This window comes from Triturus cristatus, chromosome 3_1 (assembly GCF_964204655.1).
Source record: "Triturus cristatus chromosome 3_1, aTriCri1.1, whole genome shotgun sequence".
NCBI lineage: Eukaryota > Metazoa > Chordata > Amphibia > Caudata > Salamandridae > Triturus > Triturus cristatus.
The window spans coordinates 34,748,522-34,763,641 of NC_140583.1; the positions used below are offsets into that span (position 1 = coordinate 34,748,522).

Consider the following 15,120-nt stretch of genomic DNA (forward strand, 5'->3'; position numbering starts at 1 on the left):
TTCTTATCTCACGGGGCCATAGTCAGTTTATTCCAGTGCGTCTGTCCAATGTATCACCAAGAACTCTCAGTAGCCCATGCCTCACCCGGCACTTCTCACATATGACATCACTCATGACATGTTAAATGACATCATTAACTCCCATTCCTCACCCGACAGAGCAGGCCCAGGCCGCGCTCTGGTTAATCATTCCTCGCCTGCAGATGGGACTCTCCTTGTAGGCACAGCACGCGCCATCTTTGTTCCAGTAACGCCCGTGGTGAGCGCCCCCCCCCCCCCAACTGTTGTGCTCCTCAGTGGGTGGGCAAAGCTGTCCCCGCAGGTCAGGCCCAGGACACACATCTCGAGTCCATAAACTCCACTTAACGCTGCCATGTTATGTTATGTTAGCTGCATTTGATAGAGCGCATAACTAATCGTCCCGTAGGAATATATCTGGGCGCTATTGGCTCCCGTACCTCACTCAGCAGGAAATGTTCTCCTTGCAGGTCAGGCCCAAGCCACACACCCTCTTTCTTCCAATACTACCTCCTGTGAGTGCAACAACTGCCCCAGCTCCTTGCCCGGCAGGCGAGACTCTCCTTGCAGGTCAGACCAGGCACGCGCACTCTTTATCCCAATAATGGCCCCTGTGAGTGCAACAACTGCCCCAGCTCCTTGCCCGGCAGCCAAGACTCTCCTTGCGGGTCAGACCTGGCCCGCGCCCTCTGTATCCCAATAATGGCCCCTGTCAGTGCAGCGACTGCCCCAGCTCCTTGCCCGGCAGGCGAGACTCTCCTTGCAGGTCAGACCAGGCCAGCGCCCTCTTTATCCCATTAATGGCCCCTGTGAGTGCAACAACTGCCCCAGCTCCTTGCCCGGCAGCCAAGACTCTCCTAGTAAGGTCAGGCCTAAGCCGCACACCCTCTTTATTCAAAAACTACCTCCTGTGAGTGCAACAACTGCCCCAGCTCCTTGCCCGGCAGGCAAGACTCTCCTTGCAGGTCAGACCAGGCACGCGCACTCTTTATCCCAATAATGGCTACCTGTGAGTGCAACGACTGCCCCAGCTCCTTACCCGGCAGGCGAGACTCTCCTTGCAGGTCAGGCTCAGGCCGCGCCCTCTTTATCCCAATAATGGCCCCTGTCAGTGCAGCGACTGCCCCAGCTCTCCATCCGGCAGGCAAGACTCTCCTTGCAAGTCAGGCCAGGCCCGCGCCCTCTTTATCCCAATAATGGCCCCTGTCAGTGCAACGACTGCCCCAGCTCCTTGCCCGGCAGGCGAGGCTCTCCTTGCAGGTCAGACCAGGCCCGCACCCTCTTTATTCCAATACTACCCCCTGTGAGTGCACCAACTGCCCCAGCTCCTTGCCCGGCAGGCGAGACTCTCCTTGCAGGTCAGACCAGGCCCGCGCCCTCTTTATCCCATTAATGGCCCCTGTGAGTGCAACAACTGTCCCAGCTCCTTGCCCGGCAGAAGACTCTCCTTGCAGGTCAGATCTCCTTGAGGGTCATACTCAAGCCGCACGCCCTCTTTATCCTAATAAAGGCCCCTGTCAGTGCAACGACTGCCCCAGCTCCTTACCCGGCAGGCGAGACTCTCCTTGCAGGTCAGGCCCAAGCCGCATGCCCTCTTTATCCCAATAATGGCCCCCTGTGAGTGCAACAACTGCCCCAGCTCCTTGCCCGGCAGCCAAGACTCTCCTAGTAAGGTCAGGCCTATGACGCACACCCTCTTTATTCCAATACTACCTCCTGTGAGTGCAACAACTGCCCCAGCTCCTTGCCCGGCAGGCAAGACTCTCCTTGCTGGTCAGGCCCAGGCCCGCGCCCTCTTTATCCCAAAAATGGCCCCTGTCAGTGCAGCGACTGCCCCAGCTCCCCACCCGGCAGGCAAGACTCTCCTTGCAAGTCAGGCCAGGCCCACGCCCTCTTTATCCCAATAATGGCCCCTGTCAATGCAACGACTGCCCCAGCTCCTTACCCGGCAGGCGAGACTCTCCTTGCAGGTCAGGCCCAGGCTAGCGCCCTCTGTATCCCAATAATGGCCCCTGTCAGTGCAACGACTGCCCCAGCTCCTTACCCGGCAGGCGAGACTCTCCTTGCTGGTCAGGCCCAGGCTCGCGCCCTCTTTATCCCAATAAAGGCCCCTGTCAGTGCAGCGACTGCCCCAGCTCCTTACCCGGCAGGCGAGGCTCTCCTTGCAGGTCAGACCAGGCCCGCACCTTCTTTATCCCATTAATGGCCCCTTGTGAGTGCAATGACTGCCCCATCTCCTTACCCGGCAGGCGAGACTCTCCTTGCAGGTCAGACCAGGCCCGCGCCCTCTGTATCCCAATAATGGCCTCTGTCAGTGCAACGACTGCCCCAGCTTCTTACCCGGCAGGCGAGACTCTCCTTGCAGGTCAGGCCCAGGCTCGCGCCCTCTTTATCCCAATAATGGCCCCCTGTGAGTGCAACGACTGCCCCAGCTCCTTATCTGGTAGGCGAGACTCTCCTTGCAGGTCAGACCAGGCCCGCGCCCTCTGTATCCCAATAATGGCCCCTGTCAGTGCAGCGACTGCCCCAGCTCCTTGCCCGGCAGGCGAGACTCTCCTTGCAGGTCACACCAGGCCTGCGCCCTCTGTATCCCAATAATGGCCCCTTTCAGTGCAACGACTGCCCCAGCTCCTTACCCGGCAGGCGAGGCTCTCCTTGCAGGTCAGGCCCAGGCCGCACTCATCTGTGATCTCTGTGATCTCAGAGAAGTCTTCATCCTCGAACTCCTCGAGGCTGATGTCATGCGTCAACCTGGAAGAGAAAACCAAAGGTCAGTGTACCAGGAGCAGGTGGGCCTACAGAGTAATGCAAGAGCGCAGACAGAGGAACACTCCAACATGGAACGAGTGAGGCCTGCAGAGTCATGCAAGAGCGCAGCCAGAGGAACGCTCCACCATGGAACGAGTGAGGCCTGCAGAGTAATGCAAGAGCGCAGCCAGAGGAACACTCCAACATGGAAAGAGTGAGGCCTGCAGAGTAAAGCAAGAGCGCAGACAGAGGAACACTCCAACATGGAAAGAGTGAGGCCTGCAGAGTAATGCAAGAGCGCAGACAGAGGAACACTCCAACATGGAACGAGTGAGGCCTACAGAGTAATGCAAGAGCGCAGACAGAGGAACACTCCAACATGGAACGAGTGAGGCCTGCAGAGTAAAGCAAGAGCGCAGACAGAGGAACACTCCATCATGGAAAGAGTGAGGCCTGCAGAGTAATGCAAGAGCGCAGACAGAGGAACACTCCAACATGGAAAGAGTGAGGCCTGCAGAGTAATGCAAGAGCGCAGCCAGAGGAACACTCCAACATGGAAAGAGTGAGGCCTACGGAGTAATGCAAGAGCGCAGACAGAGGAACACTCCAACATGGAACGAGTGAGGCCTACGGAGTAATGCAAGAGCGCAGACAGAGGAACACTCCAACATGGAAAGAGTGAGGCCTGCAGAGTAATGCAAGAGCGCAGCCAGAGGAACACTCCAACATGGAAAGAGTGAGGCCTACGGAGTAATGCAAGAGCGCAGACAGAGGAACACTCCAACATGGAACGAGTGAGGCCTGCAGAGTAAAGCAAGAGCGCAGTCAGAGGAACAATCCAACATGGAACGAGTGAGGCCTGCAGAGTAAAGCAAGAGCGCAGACAGAGGAACACTCCAACATGGAAAGAGTGAGGCCTGCAGAGTAATGCAAGAGCGCAGCCAGAGGAACACTCCAACATGGAAAGAGTGAGGCCTGCAGAGTAATGCAAGAGCGCAGCCAGAGGAACACTCCAACATGGAAAGAGTGAGGCCTACGGAGTAATGCAAGAGCGCAGACAGAGGAACACTCCAACATGGAACGAGTGAGGCCTGCAGAGTAAAGCAAGAGCGCAGACAGAGGAACACTCCAACATGGAACGAGTGAGGCCTGCAGAGTAATGCAAGAGCGCAGACAGACGAACACTCCAACATGGAACGAGTGAGGCCTACAGAGTAATGCAAGAGCGCAGACACAGGAACACTCCAACATGGAACGAGTGAGGCCTGCAGAGTAATGCAAGAGCGCAGACAGAGGAACACTCCAACATGGAAAGAGTGAGGCCTGCAGAGTAAAGCAAGAGCGCAGACAGAGGAACACTCCAACATGGAACGAGTGAGGCCTGCAGAGTAATGCAAGAGCGCAGCCAGAGGAACACTCCAACATGGAACGAGTGAGGCCTACAGAGTAATGCAAGAGCGCAGCCAGAGGAACACTCCAACATGGAAAGAGTGAGGCCTGCAGAGTAATGCAAGAGCGCAGACAGAGGAACACTCCAACATGGAACGAGTGAGGCCTGCAGAGTAATGCAAGAGCGCAGACAGAGGAACACTCCAACATGGAACGAGTGAGGCCTGCAGAGTAATGCAAGAGTGCAGACAGAGGAACACTCCAACATGGAACGTGTGAGGCCTGCAGAGTAATGCAAGAGCGCAGCCAGAGGAACACTCCAACATGGAACGAGGGAGGCCTACAGAGTGATGCAAGAGCGCAGACAGAGGAACACTCCAACATGGAAAGAGTGAGGCCTGCAGAGTAATGCAAGAGCGCAGCCAGAGGAACACTCCAACATGGAACGAGGGAGGCCTACAGAGTGATGCAAGAGCGCAGACAGAGGAACACTCCAACATGGAAAGAGTGAGGCCTGCAGAGTAATGCAAGAGCGCAGACAGAGGAACACTCCAACATGGAACGAGTGAGGCCTACAGAGTAAAGCAAGAGCGCAGACAGAGGAACACTCCAACATGGAACGAGTGAGGCCTGCAGAGTAATGCAAGACCGCAGACAGAGGAACACTCCAACATGGAAAGAGTGAGGCCTGCAGAGTAATGCAAGAGCGCAGCCAGAGGAACACTCCAACATGGAGCGAGTGAGGCCTACAGAGTAATGCAAGAGCGCAGCCAGAGGAACACTCCAACAGGGAACGAGTGAGGTCTGCAGAGTAATGCAAGAGCGCAGCCAGAGGAACACTCCAACATGGAGCGAGTGAGGCCTACAGAGTAATGCAAGAGCGCAGACAGAGGAACACTCAAACATGGAACGAGTGAGGCCTGCAGAGTAATGCAAGAGCGCAGCCAGAGGAACACTCCAACATGGAACGAGTGAGGCCTACAGGGTAATGCAAGAGCGCAGACAGAGGAACACTCCAACATGGAAAGAGTGAGGCCTGCAGAGTAATGCAAGAGCGCAGACAGAGGAACACTCCAACATGGAAAGAGTGAGGCCTACAGAGTACTGCAAGAGCGCAGAGGAACACTCCAACATGGAACGAGTGAGGCCTGCAGAGTAATGCAAGAGCGCAGACAGAGGAACACTCCAACATGGAACGAGTGAGGCCTGCAGAGTAATGCAAGAGCGCAGCCAAAGGAACACTCCAACATGGAACGAGTGAGGCCTGCAGAGTAATGCAAGAGCGCAGCCAAAGGAACACTCCAACATGGAACGAGTGAGGCCTACAGAGTACTGCAAGAGCGCAGACAGAGGAACACTCCAACATGGAAAGAGTGAGGCCTGCAGCCCACCCCTGGAACACCATGGCTAAAAACGAGCGCAGGGCGGAGGCGTCTGTGCACCAGCGGAGGAACGGGACGGGGAGGGGGGGTTCAGTCCACCATAGGAGCAGGTAAGGCTACAGCCCCCCCCCCTCCCCCCAGGACATTGGGACGCATCAGCAATGCTGGGTGGAGACTGCTGCATAGCCGGGATGTACAGTCAAGTGTGGGCGGCCGAGGGGCTACTAACAATCCCTGGAACAGGGGAGTTAAGCTCAACAGGCTAACCCTGACAGGGGGTATATCCAACCGAAGGAGATGGAGTGGAGGGGAGGGGACTACAGGCCAACAGGTGAGCAGTCGAGCATAGGGTACAGGCTGACCGCAAGCCTGGTGGCCTCAAGCCAAACGCAGGAGTGCGGGAGGAGATGCAGGCCCAACATGGGAGGAGGCCGGGTCCGCACTGACCACGAGCAGGGAGTGCCTATGGAATATACATAATACCGCCAAAAGGAGAAAGGGTCCTAGGGAAGTTTAACGACCAACCTACAGATTTAATCCCCAATACAAATAATAACAGCTACAAAAGAATCTGGAGGTCTAGGAAAAGGGAGCAGAAACCAAGTTATCACAACACACAGGTTTACAAACACCAAGCAAGTATCCAAAGTGTAATGAAAAAAGATAAATCCATAAGGAAAAACGACCTTCGCGAAATGATAGGATTTCCATCAACTACCAAGAGAGGTCAGTGTCATCACTTGGACATCCTTCCTTCCTACCAGGACTCCTCTAGATCACAGAGGGAGGTCATGTGGATCGGATTATGACCAGGCCACAGAAATGACAGCAGGAGGAAGTGAAAGCAAAAGAAAACAGAGACCACTTCAGTCACCCACCTCCTTACAGATTGCTGAGGTTTTGCGTGGACTACCGAGGACTCAATGCGGTCACCCTTGCGGACGCTCACCCTATCCCCCGTGCCGACGAGCTCATTGACCGCCTCGGGGCCGCTCGCTACCTCAGCACCTTCGACCTGACTAGTGGATACTGGCAGATTGCCCTCACCGAGGGAGCCAAGGAGCGCTCCGCCTTCTCCACCCCGGATGGGCACTACCGCTTTAGGGTGATGCCGTTTGGAATGAAGAATGCCCCGGCCACCTTCCAGCGGCTGGTGAACAGGGTCCTGTCCGGACTAGAGGGGTTCAGCGCAGCATACCTCGACGATATAGCGGTATTCAGCTCCCAATGGACCGAGCACCTCCAGCACCTCCGACAAGTCCTGCTGGCTCTGCGCCGGGCCGGCCTCACCATCAAAGCCAGCAAATGTCAAATTGGGCACGGCTCAAGCAGCTGGATAACTAAAGCGATCACAGCTATGTGGAGGCCACACCCTTTTTTGTGAAAGCCACAACTTCTGCCCAATCAATCATGAACTCCTGGCTCCCAACACATGGGCGGAGCCAAAGTCCCTTGCTCCTAATGAATGATTCTCACGTAATTGACTGGTAACAACTGTGCTGTCAAGCCTGACCATAATAATGAAATATATAAAAAACTAAAATATCCCAAACCAAAAGGTGATGCGATGCAAAGAAACATACATTTTCATAGAGTGTGTGATTGATAGAACTTGCTCTGTTGCCCTTAGCAATGAGGAGGAATGCGGACAAAGACAAGGGTGCCTGCTGCTAAGACACCAGCCCCTTATGGCTTAGATGTCCTACAGTAATCCCAGTACCCACACTACCAACACACTGTAGGATCACTGACAAAATATTGTGGTAAAAAACGTTGTTGACAAAAAATATTGTGTCGAAAATATCATCAAGTTTCGGTGTGATCTGTCAAGCAGGGGCCGAGATGATAGGGGGGTCCCAAAATACAAAATCCCCATGCATTTCCCATAGACTTCGGTAGGACAAGTTTTAGCAAAAACAGCTGAACGGAATTACACCAAATTCGACAGGAAACTAGATCTTGGTCCGCAGATTGTGCTTTTAGTAATTTGGTGTAAACCCGTTCAGTAATTTCTGAAAAATTAAGAGTGAAAAATGATTCTATGTTTTGACAGCTGGGCTCGCGCGAGTCTTGCGAGAGCACAAAATAAAAAATAGTGCCTGTGATTGATCGAGATGTCTGTTTTTCCCATGAGCCTTCACGCTCTTGCAGGAGCGATAGCCTCTTGCGAGTCTGGCGAGAGCGAGCACTCTAATTGGCCATCTGTTTCAGTGATGTCATCAATGATGTCATTTGAAATACCATCAGTGATGTCATAAAACATATTATGAGTGATGTCATATGTGGGGTCTTCAGCAGTGCATGGCGGGGGCGCAATTTAGTGCTGCTAACTATAACTGCTGAATTTCTGTATTTTTTACTTCAAAACATTAATGTTGTCACTGAGATATTCCCCTAAATATAACGTCACTTTAACCTTTGTTTATTTCAGTGAATATATAAATTAATATCTATATCTACATATATGTGTATATATATCATGAGTGCTCCTTCTGGAACTGTGGGGCCCCAGGGAAGTGGCATGCATGCCAGCGGAGCACACGTGATCAAGGCTGCTGGGCAGTCGAAACGGATAATGTAATAAACGGATTCTTGCAACACTAACTGGAGTCCTCATACTTGGGCCTGGGAGCACGTTAACTGGGAAGCGTTGTACAGGATATATATATATCACATTCCATTAAAACGGCCTGCTTCCCATCAAAACAGACTCCAGCACGCTCAGGCTCGCTGGAAGAGATTTTTATTGCGACCACACACAACCAGATAACTCGTTTCAACCGCTAAGCGGTCTTTGTCAAACCTGAGGTTGCAGCTATTTTTTTTTGCTTTTATATTGTCAACAAAGTTTCAACAACGTTAAAGTGACAGTGCTTCATCTGTAAATTAAAGTGGCACGTGCAATCCCTATTTCAGGATAAAGTGACCTGTACCACGTGCAAAAGAGCATTATTCCAAGATGCTATAATTGTATGAACCATATAACAAATATAGCAAATATAACAAATATAACAAGTATGCACGGCGACAAATAATTTGAAATACATAAAAAAATTCAAATGCATTTAAAATTTCATGTAGTTCATCAGTAACATTCCAAATCAAGGGCCAGTGCCCAACGCCGTATTATGCTCCAAAGCCCAGATATCGGGCCTAACACTCTGGATACCTATTAAAGTGACGTGCAATCTCCATTATCGGGATAAAGTGACCTGTACCTCGTGCGAAGAGCATATTCATAAAGTGCTATAATCACATTAATGACTAACATGGGCCAAACGGCAAACATGTTTTCCAGGGCAAATGCCCATAGCCATCTTATGCTCTGACACCTCTTTCTTGGGCCAGACTCAGTGAGTACCATGAGTAAAGACAAGTAACAGCAATTAGAACATTAGAACGTTGGGAGCTCCGTTGAAGACAGTAAAGGCCCGCAAAGAAACATTCCAATGTTGTTTTCAAAGGCCTCTCGGAGCCCGAGGGAATTTAAACCCCTCGAACTCCAAGAGGCCTTTGTTTAATTTGTTGGAACATTCTGGCAGAATGTTCTAATAGCCTTATAGCTTTTCATAGCTGGGCTATACTGGCTATTAAAGTTCCGCTCCCATGTTAAAGTCCTTCGCCTTCGGCTCGGGCCTTTAACCCTGGAGCTGGCCTTTAATAGCCAGTATAGCACGCTACGGCGGGCTATAAGGCTATATTATACCGCTGTTGCCTCACTCTTAGCCTTGCCTCAATATAGGGCCAGTGCCTATTGTCCCCTCTGTGTTTCAACAAAGTTAGGTCACTTCTAAATTAAAAATAAAAAGTGCTGTGAAAAAGATTTTAAACAGTGTGAATATAATTGATAAATACTCTATGGAGTGTATTAAAATCCATATACTTGATCTTTTCTATCTATTCAGCTAACTTAGAGCAGTAATCATATATATATATATATATATTCCAAATGAAATTCTGACGTGAGGGGCGCCACAGCCTCTCGGGTCGGGGCCCTACAAGGTGCGCCAGACACCTTCAATATTCCAAACGAAAACGCGCACTTTTTAGTAACGCAATGCAGGCCACACCATCAGTGCTTCGTATAGTTTTTAATCTCAGCAGACAGAATGCATAACGCGTTTCAACTCTAACGAGTCTTTGTCAAATGCTTACAATCGTCGGGCAGGCTCATTGGTTCTTTTAAACATTCAAAGCCATCAACACTGAGAACGGACTGGTTTCTCCCATATTACGATTCACAGCAGTAAAAAGCATTTCTCAGATTTTAGATAAATTAACTTTGGCCATGATGTAAGGTATTATTTACAAGGAAAACCGCAACATTCTATTTGGAATAACTTTGGCGCCGGTCGACGAATCCTCGCAAAATTTTCAAAACTAATGGGGCGCTACGCTCCGCTCCTACCCTGAAAGTCTCGGGGGGATTCGTCAAGCGGGGGCTGAGAAAAAAGGGGGGTCCCAAAACGCGTTTTCCCATGCATTTTTCCATAGGACCTTTAGACACAGCTACAGCCCGAACGGCTGAACAGAGTTACTTGAAATTTGGCAGAGAGGTAGTCCTCAGGTCAAGGATGTGCCTTTTGTAGGTCTGGTGTAAATCTGTTCAGTAGTTCCTGAGAAAATAGCATTTAAATCAATATATATATCTGTGGCAGCTTACGGTGCGCTTACGGTGCGCTTACCGTATGCGTACGGTGACGTGCGCGAGCGCGATTCTGATTGGCTGTTACATCTAAGTAAACATTCGAATCGGTCGAAACCAGGAAGCGGCGGCCGCCATTTTCTCTCTCGCACTCTGAGGGGGGGAGGAAAAACAAAGGTTGAAAACATGTAAAGGGGCAGGTTAGACTACTCCTAACCACCTAGCTTTGATGAAGGTGTCCCAAAAGATCCCCCATGGCCAAAATTCAATTTTATTTTTTTTCGAAAAAACGCCGATTATGCTTACCGTACGCGTACGGTAAAAAATAACAAAAAAAAAACAATTTTACACAATTTCCCCACCCCGTGTGCAAAAGGTGCCGAAGTGCACCTTTTGTGCTTGACATATCAATGTTTTAAAAAATTAATACATTACCTTTCACAACGAAGCGCATAATATGTCCTCCGTGTGCGGACGGTGCGCGAAGCGCATCGTGCGTACATGGCCCATCCACCGTGCGTGCACGGCACTAACTACGTAAAGTGGGCGTGCGGTGCGCGAAGCGCACCCCGTGCTCACTGTGCGCGCATGGTGCGCGAAGCGCACCGTGCGCGCACGGAACGAACTGCGTTAAGTGGGCGCGCACGCCACGAATGGCGTAAAGTAACTTAGCATTTAAAAAACCGTACAAATTCACTGAAAAAACCATAGGTTTCACACACATTATAGTTAGGAATTAGCATTTAAAAAACCTTGCAAATTCACTGAAAAAACCATAGGTTTCACACATCTTATAGTTAGCTGGACATTTTACTCATAAAAAACCAATGAAATTCCCCCGTTATAGTTAGTGCAGGCAACTATAACTCACGCGACCGCAATCCTCTGCTGATGACATATGTGTCTTTATGAAAAAAAAATATTTGTAATATATGTATAGCTAAAATTTAATGGAAGAAGACATGGGCAAATAAGTGTCAAAATACAGTATTAGCATCAGCAGAGGATTGCGGTCGTGTGAGTTATAGTTGCCTGCACTAACTATAACGGGGGAATTTCATTGGTTTTTTATGAGTAAAATGTCCAGCTAACTATAAGATGTGTGAAACCTATGGTTTTTTCAGTGAATATATATATATATATAGTGATCAAGGACACAGTTCGTGTGCGAAACGCGTCTGAGACTGCAACCTTTTTTCATGGACTAAAGCACTGAAATCGGCAACAGCTAATTCTTGTGTCCGTGGTCCTATCTGTGCTCGCTTGCACAAGGATATTGCTAGCAGATATATATAGAAACATAATCAATTCAAATATTGATTTTACATTACACTAATTTTGCTAATATTTTAAATGTGTTACTATGAAAATATATATACTCATAGAAATATTTTTAAAATACTAAAACTATTAATAAAATGTAAAATAAATATTTGAATTAATTATGTTACACTAGATATCTACATCTATATCTATCTATATAGATATATAGATATATATATAAGTACATGCACAATAAAACCATAAAATAAATACAATACAAGAAAAAAAATATAATAATTAATGTAGACAATAAATAAAATATTAAATATTTAAAACCCCAAAACACATTTACTAAAACACTATAAACTATAAACATTAAATAAAATATAAAAATTAAAACAAATAATATAAACATAAAAAAACAAGTATTGCTATAAAATCAATTTTACCAACATTTCTAAAACTATTGAAGTCTAAGAATATTAAATATACTAATCCCACTCTAGTTTAAGCAACAGTAGGGAAAGTGGGGTTACATTTACTATTCCTATTCCAGTCACCTCAATAGTAGGGAAAGCATTGGACTTCAGAGGGGTTACATTTACTATTCCTAATCCCGTCCAAGCAGCTGTAGGGAAAGCTTTAGAGTTCAGAGGAGTAAAATGTACTATTCCTGCTCCAAACAGCGCAACAGTAGGGAAAGTGTTTGACTTCGAAGGGGTAGGGTTTACTATTCCCACTCCAGTCTGTGCAACAGTAGGGAAAGCGTTGGAATTTGGAGGGGTAAGACTTACTGTTCCTACTCCAGTCTGTGCAATAGTAGGTAAAGTGTTGGACTTCTGAGGGGTTACATTTATTATTCCCACTTCAAACAGTGCAACAGTAATGAAAGTGTTTGTCTTCGAAGGGGTAGGGTTTACTATTCCCACTCCAGTCTGTGCAACAGTAGGGAAAGCGTTGGACTTTGGAGGGGTAAGACTTACTGTTCCTACTCCAGTCTGTGCAATAGTAGGGAAAGCGTTGGACTTTGGAGGGGTAAGACTTACTGTTCCTACTCCAGTCTGTGCAATAGTAGGGAAAGCGTTGGACTTTGGAGGGGTAAGACTTACTGTTCCTACTCCAGTCTGTGCAATAGTAGGGAAAGCGTTGGACTTTGGAGGGGTAAGACTTACTGTTCCTACTCCAGTCTGTGCAATAGTAGGGAAAGCGTTGGACTTTGGAGGGGTAAGACTTACTGTTCCTACTCCAGTCTGTGCAATAGTAGGGAAAGAGTTGGACTTTGGAGGGGTAAGACTTACTGTTCCTACTCCAGTCTGTGCAATAGTAGGGAAAGAGTTGGACTTCTGAGGGGTAAGACTTACTGTTCCTACTCCAGTCTGTGCAATAGTAGGGAAAGCGTTGGACTTTGGAGGGGTTACATTTATTATTCCCACTTCAAACAGTGCAACAGTAATGAAAGTGTTGGACTTCGGAGGGGGAACATTTACTATACCCTCTCCAGTCTAAACAAGAGTAGGGAAAGTATTTCACTTCAAGCACATTACATAAATAAGTAACCCCATAACTGTAGAAAAAATAGTAAACTCAACATAAAAATGATTAATTAACATGGAAAATCTATATTTAAAAAAATAAAAACAATGAATCAATTTACATAATTACTATTCAATATAATGATTAATAAACATTATTCAATTATTAAATGCTTTCCCACCCTATTTCCCTACACCTCTAGCAGTCCTGCACCTGAAATATATAAAAACAATAAGTATTCCATAATTTACATATTTAAGATTAATTACATAATTACGTGTCACGACCCTACAAACCTAACAGTCACAACTAAACATAATTAAAATAAACAAGTATTCCATAATTTACGTATCTAAAAATCAATTAAAAAACTAATTTACAAATAATATTTAATCGTTATTTAATTACTGCTCAAATAACTTCCTACCAAAAACTCCTACAACTAATATAGAAGTAAAATAAATCAGTATGCCATAATTTATACATTTAAATAATTAATTACTATTACAAATTAAACAAAACATTCTAAATTACAAGCTATGTTTTAAAAAAGTAACATTTATATAAACAATAGTAAGATGACTTTACTATATAGACATTGAATGGAGCATATTTAGTGACCATAACCCATTAGTATTGAAGATTAAGAACTGGTCTTCCCGTAACGCAAAGAAAAGGGTCAAGGCAACTAGCACAGTGAGGGCAACCGATCAAGGGAGAAGCCTCAGATGGGCAAAAGTGGATGGGGATGCCTTCTATAGATCCTTAATGGAGAAAGGCAAAGAGATGATTGGGGTGTGCCTAGATCCCTCAATGGAGGGACCTGTTGTGGTTAAAGCTTTTGAGTCCGTGGCACACCTCATAGATGGCCTATTAACATCAACCTCGAAATTGGAAGTCAAATCCTCCCCCAGATGGTTTAACAAAAACTGCTCCCGGGCCCACAAAGAGTTAAAAGAATGTTTAAAAATAGTCCCAAGAGACAAGACGCGTATTGCACAGTGCAGGATTGCATATAAAAAAGCAATCAAACAAAGGAAACTGGCACTCCAATTACAGGCATGGGACGACCTACGGGACGCAGCAGATAGAAGAGATTCAAGTGCATGCTGGAAAATAATAAACAAACCTTGTTTCCAGGATACTGCTGCCCCAGTAATTGGTACAACCATTCTCCCGGAGCAATGGTCTGACCACTTTGAATTACTGTATAATCATTCAATAGAGAACTCTAGGGGTGATGGGAGACTCTGCCCACGGGTGACTAAAATCGAATTCACATTGGAGGAAATGGTAGTGGGCATCCAAGGGTTGACACAAAATAAAGCCCCGAGCCCGGACGGAATTCCCCCAGATCTCTACTTAAGTAGGGTTGACCTCTGGGCCTAACAAGGGTAATAAATACAGCGATTGCAACGGGCATGCCACGATCCTGGTCAGAGGCTATAATAGTCCCAATTTTCAAAAAAGGAAAAAAGGATGATCCGCAGTGTTACCGACCCATATCCCTAATTGACGTGACGGCCAAAGTCCTGGCGCAAGTAGTTTTAAATCGCCTATTAGATTGGGCTGAAGAACACCAAATAATTACGGACTTGCAATATGGGTTCAGGACCGGAAAATCAACTACAGACCAGTGCCTGAATCTTTATTTATTAGTGGCTAAATACACCCTTGCAAGTGATCAGGCTGTATATCTGGGGTTCACGGATCTCTCAGCCGCTTTCGATCATGTCAATAGGGAAAAGCTCTGGGATCTGATCATCAGACTAGGGGTAGATCAGGGCCTAGTTGACATCTTAAGAGCACTCCACTGGAACACCTCTGCTAAAGTGCGTTTTAATCTGGAGGGCGATACTATGGCACCCTTCCCTTGCACCAGCGGGGTGAGACAGGGATGCATCCTGGCCCCGTTCCTGTTCTCATTGTACATAAATGAGTTAGAACAGGCATTATGTAAACTGAATGTAGATACCCCTAGAGTAGGCTCCCGACCGGTCCCCGTGTTGTTGTATGCAGACGATGCGGTACTTTTAGCCTGCACACCCAAAGGTCTTCAGAGTTTGTTAGATGGGTTTGTCAGCTTTATGGCCAGTTTAGATCTATCGGCTAACCTAACTAAGTCTTATGTACTGCTGGCTG

General features: G+C 47.5%; 1 protein-coding gene across 2 annotated transcripts in view; it reads right to left on the reverse strand.

The window, feature by feature from the left end:
* The window catches only part of MAPK8IP1 (mitogen-activated protein kinase 8 interacting protein 1), a 529,695-nt gene that overhangs the window by 292,316 nt on the left and 222,259 nt on the right, over nt 1-15,120 (reverse strand). For both annotated transcript variants that reach the window (XM_085646705.1, XM_085646706.1), the window contains exon 2: nt 2,655-2,769. In XM_085646705.1, the coding sequence (XP_085502831.1) occupies nt 2,655-2,769 (115 nt within the window). The remainder of the gene's footprint in view (nt 1-2,654; nt 2,770-15,120) is intronic.